Consider the following 9510-nt stretch of genomic DNA (forward strand, 5'->3'; position numbering starts at 1 on the left):
TAAAGTGGCAAGTAGGAGTAAAAAAGGAATTATATAGGGTAATCAGAGAAGGGTGAGGAGGCCTGTGTGAATAACTGTAGATACTGTGCTTTCACAGGGACCACAGCCTGGCCACTGGATCAAGGAAAACTTTGTAGTACACTTGGAGTCTGGAAGTGTTCACCCAGCATAGCAGAGGTTGCAGTTCTTTCTGCAGAGCACCTTGAAGCAGAGACTCCTAGGGACCAGCCTGAGGAGGAGGGATCCAGAGGAGATAAAAGCATAGGCAGAGGTTAGGGCTGTTACAACATCAGGATGCCAGGGTTTAAGAGTAGATGCTTTGCCTCACCTTAATGGAATAAAAAAGTACTCTTACCTTCCTGTTTGGGCAGAAATACTGTGTGGCACTGTTGATGTGTGTTGAACCCCACTCCTTCCACACATTCCCCTCATGTGGCACTTGATACAAGCGGTAGTGTGGAACATCCTCTTATTGTAATGTATGAAGCCTGACAGTGGGTCCAGTCTGAACCCTGCCCCAGGCTGTACCAGGTGTTGTTTCTGGGGGCAAGGGGCTGTAAGGCAGGCCCCCAGCAGAGTGTGCGTGTTCCTCCTCACGCAGCACAGCTCCTCCCTGTGCAGCTGGACGTGGCCCAGGTTCTCATGTGGGCACGACCTCAGTGGAGATAAATGAATCTGTGGAAGAGGCCCCCAGGTCTGGAGCCATCAGCTCCGTGGCTGGGCCAGCGGTGGTGCCCCTGCTCCTGGACAGACAACATGCCATTCTGTGCTCTCAGCAGATGTTTGTTTTCATTCTGGTTTGGACAGGCTTGGAGGGAAACTGGGTGCTTTCCAGTTCTGTCCATCCTTAGTTTCTTCTCATCGGGTAGAGAACAACTGAAGTTATTTCCGTCATTGCACAAGCGCTCAGGCGGTGTTTTGTTGACCAGCCATGGTAACCTCGGTGCTAGCCAGTTCCCTCTGTGGGAACTCCTCCCAGGGTTGCTGCACGTGTGTTCCCACCGCAAGCCCCCCGCCTCACCTGCTCCTCCTGGCTGATGTCTGCAGAGGCCACATCTCTGCAGGCTGAGGTCCCTGAAAATAGAGCTCAGCACCACTGGCCTTTGCAACCAGCCTTAGGTTTACCATCCTCAGCCGGCACTTAACGCAGGGGAAAAACTTAAAGAAACGGTGTTGCAGTGTAAGGGATAATATTCAGAGCTGGAAAACTGCAGCTTTTGGGATTACAGGGGAAAAAATCAGAGCATGGGTAGGTTTATCCTTAAAACCTACTATTGCAGAGGACCAGTAAGTCCCCAGTGCTGGGCTGGCTGTGCCCGGTGAGCATCTGTGTCTCAAGTCACCTCCCTCCATCGCCAACCTCCACTGCTCAGTGAGGGCTGCGAAGGTGCTGGGCACACCATCCTGCTCCTGCTGCTGTAAGTTTCCACGCTCCCATGAATGGATTAGGCAGAGGGAAGTTGGGCCTCTGACATATTTTTCCAAACCAAAACAAAGCTGGCAAGTCTAATTTTAGGCCTGGTTTAATAAGGAAATGATATCAATACTGACACAAAGCTTTTCCATCCTTCTGATAATTAATTTCTATGTATTTGTCTTGTGGGTGGAAGAGGCTGAGAATTGATAGCTTGCTTCGGACAGCTGGGTTTCCAATCAAAAGTTTTTATCAACAAAGAGCAAAATGAAAGGGAAGCGATACCACACATGGGCATAGCTTTGCTTCAATTTGCTCTTGAACCAACATGTTTGAACTCCTCTCTGTCTGCCTTGGGACAAGGTGTGTAGCAGCAGAGTATCCGCCTGCCAGCCTTCAGCTGACTTGTTAGAAAATAACTTTATGGGTATGTTGTCACTGATGTTCTCTCTTTCTCTCCGTCCCCACCCCCTCACTGTCTCTCTATGCCTGATTTTGTTTGCATGTTAGGTTTTTGTGGCCAGTCCAAACAAAACACAGCCTATTGTGGAGATCCTGTTGAAAAACCAACCCAAGCTAATTGAGTTTCTGAGCAATTTCCAGAAAGAGAGGACTGACGACGAACAATTCACTGATGAGAAGAACTACCTGATTAAGCAAATCCGAGACTTGAAAAAGCCGACGGCATGAAGAACTCCTCTTGTTTTCCACTGTAGACATTAAACTGAGTTGTTAACTTCCTCTGTGTCCCTTAAACACCACAATAGTGCTTGAGAAGGCGCAAAAAGTGCCTGGTTTTTATTTTGTCTTTGTTCCTAGATGTCAAGAATATAGGGGTTTTACATGAGAACTAAAAAACCAAAAATCTAGAATAATATATTATTTTTAATCAAGACTATAATTATTTATGTCAGTTTAGAATCTCTCTGTAATAGAAGCTGGTGTGACAGACTTTCATTTGTGCTTAAGAAGAATGAACCTCTTTGCTTAACTTTATCAGCAAACTCAAGCTGCTGGCAAGTGCACAGAGCAGGTCTTCTGAGGACTGCAACGTTGTTCCTTCACACCTGTCATTGTGACTTGCTTCTAGCGCTGCACACACACACACACAAGACTGTGAAAGAGTACCTTCGTCTCTGGAGTTAGCTGCACTTGTAGGTCAAGTCCTTTAGTCAGAACAGAGGGAGATGAAAAAGCAGTAAAGGTCACGTTTTTGCTTCGTTTTGTATTCTTTTAAGTTTTGTTTTTCCCTAGATCAGAGGTTTCCTATTCAGTACTGTGGAACAGATGGATACATCAGCCAGTTGAGCTGTTTCTGCCTGGCTCCCATTTCCCTGTATGTGATCTATCTTTTGTTAGAGCACAGGCCAATCCCATCAGCTCCCAAGCAGTCTGATGAGGAGCTCATGTACCCCACAGTGGGAAGAAGGCAAGAGCAACCCCCCTCCATCAAGGCTGTGCTCTATTGCCAATAAAGATCCTGCATCTACGGAAACCAGCAATAGCAGAGAATATGGGGTCGTGGCCAGAGCTGCTCAGCTGAATCATGCTAAGTGCTGAGCCCCAGCACCAGTGAGAGAGGAGGGCCCTCAGTGTCTTCCCGTCTGAATTCCAGTCCTGTCTGTGCAAGGTGGGGTTGAGCTGAGTTCACCAAGGGGATGCTGAAAAGGTGTCATCCTGAACCGCTGAGTGGGCTGAGGTCCCCAAGCCTGCAGGTGCTTTCAAAGCTCAGAGCATTTACTGGATATCAAAATCAAGGGTAGGAGGCCATTTAGCAGCCCCAGGCACCAAAGGCTACTTATAGTCTGGTGTTTTCTGTCCTTGCTCATCCTGACGTGAATTCAGGCTCTGCATTAAAGTTGTAGAATGGGAAATTGTTGCACTGCTAATGTTTTAAGTTTAATAAGCTCTGTGGTACAGACAGTGTTTCCCTAGTGTGTTGGAAGAGGTTTTGGGGTCTTTTGTTTTCTAGCAGGAAAATGTTACTTTGAGGCTTTATTAGGAAGTGGAGTTTGAGAGCAGGGAGTGGAAATCTCTTGAATTTTTCTGGACAGCCTGAGTTTTCCTTTTTGCTGTAAGACAGTTCTTTAGCTAAAACTCTAGCTAATGCTTCAGATAAAAGGTGACACTGAATTGTTAAAACAGAACGATCCCTTTTCTTTCATTAAACTGTGGTATATTGGGGTGACTGATACTTTAATTTTTGTGCTTTAGAAAAGGGAAGAAGTGGAACAGATTGTGGACTCATTTTTTTTTTCAGATGTCAGATACACACAACAAATATACATCTTAGTTGCCTGGAATTAAAAAAAAAATTACAAGCTATTAAAGGCATGATTACTGATCACCCTTTATTTCTATCCCTGTGGGGTTTTTTTCTCTTGTCTTTCTGGGTAGCCAGACTCCATCCAGTGCTTAATTCCTTCCCTCCTTTGCCAAGTGGTTTCAGCAGATGGAGAGAGATGAGCAGCACTGCCTTTGGAGCTCAATGCACTTTGAAGCATCACTTCTGCAGCCCTGGCTGGCAGGGGGCTGGCGACCCCAGCCCAGCTTAACCTGACCACAAGCTGCACCTCCAGCCCCATGGGTGGTGCTCGCTGTCAGTGGTCGCTTGTGGGTCGTTGAGGGACCATCTCCAGAATCGCAGTCCTCGGAGCCAGTGATTTAAGTTTGATCCTCTGACATTTGGAGCCTGAATCCGAAGAGTGCTTGGCTGTGCTCTGAGCTCCTGGGGTGGGGCTGGTCTCCAAGGCTGGTTTAACAAAGAGACACGTATCCATTGCCTCAGCCCCTGGAGTCACATGAGAACACGGGGCTTCCAGCTAGTGCTCGGAAAAAGCATCTAATGGAGTGTTGCTGAGGAATGCCTGTCCTTGACAGAGTGAATGTGACCCCCACGGAGGTGCCCAGAGAGTGAGGGGTCAGTGCTGTGAGCTGCTCTTTTCTGCACGGCCTGGACGTGGAGCACTTGAAGGCATACAAACCTGGCTGTAATATGAGGAGTGAAGTGACACCCTGGTGTTTGTGCAGGCAGAGATGTGCAAGGCCAATGGGGAACACGGCATTGGGCCCCATCCCTGTGAGGGCAACGTTTTCCAGGGCAAGCAGTCATTGGACCACATGAGTAAGTGGTAAGGAAAACTTTGAAAAAGTTGTGTGTGTGTCTGCAAGAGAGAGGGGGGAAAAGACATGGTCTTACAGTAAAATTACACTTTCCAGGCCCCTTGCAGCTTATTTTACAAGAAGCCAGTCCTGAAGTAGATATTGCCAACACATCTCAAAGTAACTGAGTCTTCCCCAGGCTCAGCTTGCTTAGGTCTTTGAAAGAATAAAAAGCAAAAGAAAAGGTGAAGATGAAATTAAGCACCATAACAATATTTCACAGCAGATGGGGACACATCCCTAATTAAATGAAAATGAGGTCTTTTCTAGTGCGACTTTGATATAACCACAGAACTCCCAATTTCCTTTGGTGCATTCAGTCAAGGTGATTCTTCTGCCTAAGGGAGTCCTCCCAGCAGGAACTCACAATTTATCTGAAATTACTATCTGAGGGAGCTGTGTGATTGCAGGACACAGTTCATCAGAGTGAGGACAGGAAAAAAGGTTGTAATCCAGAGAGAGAAAGAAGCTGGGGATGCTTGGTCTGCAGCCTCTCCTCTTCCTTCCCAGACTCAGGGGAGTTTGGATCGTATGAATGGATCTCTGCCAACACGCAGTGTACAATCCTGCAACGTCAAACCTTATTTGATACAGCAGAGTGCCAGCAATCTTTAAACCATAAACTTCTGTCCTGGGATTTGGGCAGCTTGTGCTGAAATAAGAAAAATCTGATTAGAGGCGGCAACAGGCTCCCCAGTGCGCACTGGCATGTGCGCCAGCAGGTGTGAACCGGGGGGAGGCCACGGGACTCTGGCCTTCAACAAACGTGGGCGTTAGGACTGCTTGAGCCTCTTAATCTTCATTCTCCAGAGAAAAGATAAAATGAGAAGGAAAGAATGACTTGGACCTTGTAATCTAATGATAACACACACGAGGGAGAGGAGCTCCAGATCCCATTTGTTCTCTAGCGCGTGCTTTGCTCTTGTCTGTGAAATTGGAGCAGGGCTGACAGAACTCGGGCCTCTTTCCAAAGGGCGCAGTGGTGTTTGGTCAGTAGAGAGGCTTTTTCTCTGGGCCAACAAGTGCTTCATTTTTCTGTCTGAAGTGGAAGCACTTCAACATTTTGCCTGGAAGCCCCTTCCTGCAGAACATCTTATGCCTGGTGGTGATAGTTGTTATAAGGCATTGTGACATGAAAGGTGATTGTACCTTAGCTCTCCCCTTTCTTGACTGAGCATTCTTGCATAAAAATATAGGTTTCCATGGACTGGGTATAAGGTATCCCAGAGCCTCCAGTGGGAGGTTTGGCCCCATGGTGAGAGAGACTCCTGTGGGCGAGAGCTGCTGTGGCTGAGGGAAGAGAAGGAAGAGAAAGTCCCTGCCACCCCAGCTGAACGTGAGCCTTGCCTCCAGCAAAGGCTCCAATCCCTCAGGCTTTGTTGTGAGGCCACAAGGTATGAGCAGACCAAGCGAGCTCTGAGCACAGTTTGTGCTGGGTAGGGAATGTGGGACAAGGCTAAGGGGAAGCCTAAGCCTAACTGCAAGATTAGCAGTTTTGGCCATGTGGTTCAGCTCTAAGCCAAGTGTCTCACAGGGCTGTGACTTGGCCCAGCTTCCCCAAGAACCCCAGGGAGAGGCAGGCCAGGAGCCCAGCCCTCCTGATTCATGGTCCTGCTCCACAGCGCCTGCCTCAAGCTGGCCCCTCTTTCCAGAAATGTGAGAGGAGGAAAAACAATCAGACAACCCACCCCTTTTCTATGGCATCAGTTGCAAGGGACTTTCCAAAGCCACAGTAAAAATAACCTTTTCCACTTCAGGCTGTGTTGCACCAAGTGGCAGCATGGGGACAGCCTGTGCCAGGGGTGCAGCCATGGCCAGCCGTGCCACAGAGGGGAGGCAGCTCCCCCCCTGTGGCTCAGTGACTGTTGTGCTGGGGAGAGGGCAGGTGGTGTGCCAGCACATCCCGCGGGACAGCCGTCGGCCTTGCATCTGCAGCTGAACACCGTAATTCGCCATTGCTACAAGAGCTCTGTAGCTGTTTTCATCACCCTACGGCACCGGCACCAGCTGGGAGGGCTTTGCTGCCAAGCCTTGTCCCCAGGAAAGCCCCACACTGCCCTTACCATCCATGAGACTGCAGATATCTGCTGTCGTGCAGCACATGAGCCATGGTCTTGTGTGTCTCCCATGCACCTCAACCTCCTCCCTCCCTCAGTGTCAGTTTTGCACCTTGGTAGTGATGTCCACAGGTCTATGGGATGAGCTGTGTTTTTATTCAGAGCCTCTCTCCCAAGTCCAGATTTGGGAATGAAGCCTCATTGTCCCATGGCCAAACGTGTAACCTGTGTGTTTTACCTGCCACGCTGTGCCAGCAGGCACCTCCAGCATGTTGAGGTTTGACAAACGGTTGGACACAACAAGCACCTGACCCCTGAGGTGACAGGTATGAACAGTCTTTTGGCTGCACGACATACACCAGCCCAGTCACAGCACCATAGCCCAGCTCCTCACAATTAAAGGAACAAAACCCACCCAAATCCCCAGTGCAGCTCTCCTGGGGAGAGCTGCCAGTCCACTAGTGAACGGAGTTATTTCTTCCAAGAGCACAGAGAAGACAGGACCATGTCTTTGGGGCCATGAAGTGCCTTGCTCAACTCTTATGAATAGAGGCCCTTTAATTCCAAATTGCAGGGTACATTGGCTCTCCTAACGCTCAGCTTTGGCAATGCCCTTCAACTCGCTTGTAGAACAGCTGGCTTTGACAAGGGTCTAGAGTGGATTTAAAAATACCCCTGTCAAGCAGAGCCCGCTGCATCTGTTTGTGCAAACATGCAGTCAGGGTTGGCTCCTCAGCAGGCGGCACACCCCGGCACTGCCCTGCCCCGGCAGCCAGCAGGGAGCAAACAAACCCGGCATTTGCTCAGGCAGATGGTCAGATGCCCAACAGGCTCTATGTGCATGGAACAAGCAGGAGCCTGCAGGGAGCAAGGCTCTTGAAATCCCATGGGGAAATGGAGAAAGGCATCTCCTCCCCATTTTAAAGCTGGGTGTGGGGGAAAAGTTATATTCACAGATTGACTTGCCTTGTGCCCCAAGGAGTGTCAAGGGCAGAGCCGCAATTAGCTCATGGCACAGAGCAGGTTCTTGCTGTGGGCTGACAGCAATAGCTCGTGCTCGCTGTCCAAGGCTTAAGGGAAAGCGACACTGGGGACTAGCAGGCAAGAAATCAGGATGTCCCAGGGGATGGCAGGCATTGCAGAGGGAGGAGAGGCATATGTTCATTCCAACAAAAGACCCAGTTCTCCTAATAAATAGCACTTCTAGCCATACAGTTAAGCTCCTCTGCTTCCTGCTGGCTTTTGTTTTCTCTAGCTAAATCTGTCTTCCCCCACAACAGGAATGAAAGACTAACTGCAGGTGAACATACTGGCACTCACACTATCTTACATATGTCTTTCAGGTATTTCTGAAATGACATGGGGGGAAAGAGAGCAATGTGTATATGCTGACATTTGTGCGACATGTCCCTGAGGCCTGGCTCTTGCTGAAGTTGTTGTTCAAATGCTTCATGGTTTCCCCAGGCTTCTTCAACCCATTATTTTCCCTCCAAGTTAGAAATTTAGCTGCCCTGGAGGAAAATTTACTTGCAAAGCAGTGAGGTGACCTCACTGGAGCCAAAGTAAAGATAGTTGAGCAATGTGGGCGAAGGAGGGAAAATGCAAGCAGACTGCAAAGGCTTCACTGTTGTTAATATATCTGCCTAGTGCCACTGAGAACATGTTGCAGGAGTACATTGAAGCTGGACAGACCCCATCCCTTCAATAGCAGAGGGAATGCACAGTGGTCCTGTAGCTACAGGAAGCTGCCCAGTGCTGAGGCAGAGCTTGGCTCCCCAGAAAAGTGAAGCGGAAAATTTCCTGTACTAACAGCTGATACTTGGAGTGCAGGAGATAAATGTCACACTGCAAAATACCCCAGGGAAAAAGCCATGCTCAGCGTTTTCCTCTACATGTCTGTTCCCAGCCCAAACATGGTGAAGCCTGTGCTGCCGCTGGCCAAGTGAGGAGGCCCTTTACGTCCATGACAGACATGCCAGCTGTGATTTTTCCTCTTCCCATTTACAAGCTCTGAGCTGTCTCGAGTGTTCTGACATTTACAGTGAGCATCAGCACACCTTTTTCTTTTGCTGTCTGCAGCAGCAGAACTCTCTGTGTGCTGGTCACAGTCACGCAATCGTGGAGTGCCTGGGGTTGGAAGGGACCTCTGGAGACCATCCTGTCCAATCCCCCTGCTAAAGTAGGTTCGCTTGGAGCAGATTGCACAGGATTGCATCCAGGTGGGGTTTGAGTGTCTCCAGGGAAGGAGACTCCACAGCCTATCCGAGCAGCCTGTTCTGGTCTTCTGTCACCCTCGCAGTGAAGAATTTCTCCCTCATATTCAGACGCAACTCCCTGTGTTTCGTTTGTACCCGTTGTCCAATGTTGCGTCGCTGGGAACCACTGGAAAGAGTCTGGCTTCACCATCCTGTCGACGCCCGGCCTTAAAACATTTGTATGCACTAATATAATATATAATAACTAAATAATATAATTTGTATGTGGCAGACCACAGCTGCTCACTCGCTCCCCGCTCCCGGGGAGTGAGTGGATCCCGGTGGATCCCGGTGGATCCCGGCATGCCGGGGCGGCCTCCCCAGGAGACATTTCCCTGCCAGCAGCGCCCCCTGGCGGCCACGATGCGGTGATGCACCTTCCCATGGCGGCGGGTGGGGCGGGTGCGCTGAGGAAATTAATTTAATTGATCGCCAATCAAATTAGAGCCGGGGAATGAGAAATAAAACCACATTTTAGAACAACCTTCCCCCCACCCCTCCCTTCTTTCCGGGCTGAACTTCATTCCCGATTTCTCCACCTCCCACCCCCGCAGTGGTGCAGGGGGACGGGGAATGGGGGTTGAGGTCAGTTCACCACACGTTGTCTCTGCTGCTCCTTCCT

At 49.4% G+C, this 9510-nt stretch overlaps 1 protein-coding gene across 2 annotated transcripts in view; it reads left to right on the forward strand.

Moving 5' to 3' along the window:
• The window catches only part of CAB39L (calcium binding protein 39 like), a 61531-nt gene extending 59376 nt beyond the window's left edge, over positions 1–2155 (forward strand). For both annotated transcript variants that reach the window (XM_027721383.2, XM_027721382.2), the window contains one exon: positions 1925–2155. In XM_027721383.2, coding sequence (XP_027577184.1) covers positions 1925–2104 — 180 coding nt within the window. In that variant the 3' untranslated portion in view covers positions 2105–2155. The remainder of the gene's footprint in view (positions 1–1924) is intronic.
• Positions 2156–9510: the final 7355 nt, after the last annotated feature.

This window comes from Pipra filicauda, unplaced genomic scaffold (assembly GCF_003945595.2).
Source record: "Pipra filicauda isolate LSUMZ 115617 unplaced genomic scaffold, ASM394559v2 scaffold28_size6257848_pilon, whole genome shotgun sequence".
NCBI lineage: Eukaryota > Metazoa > Chordata > Aves > Passeriformes > Pipridae > Pipra > Pipra filicauda.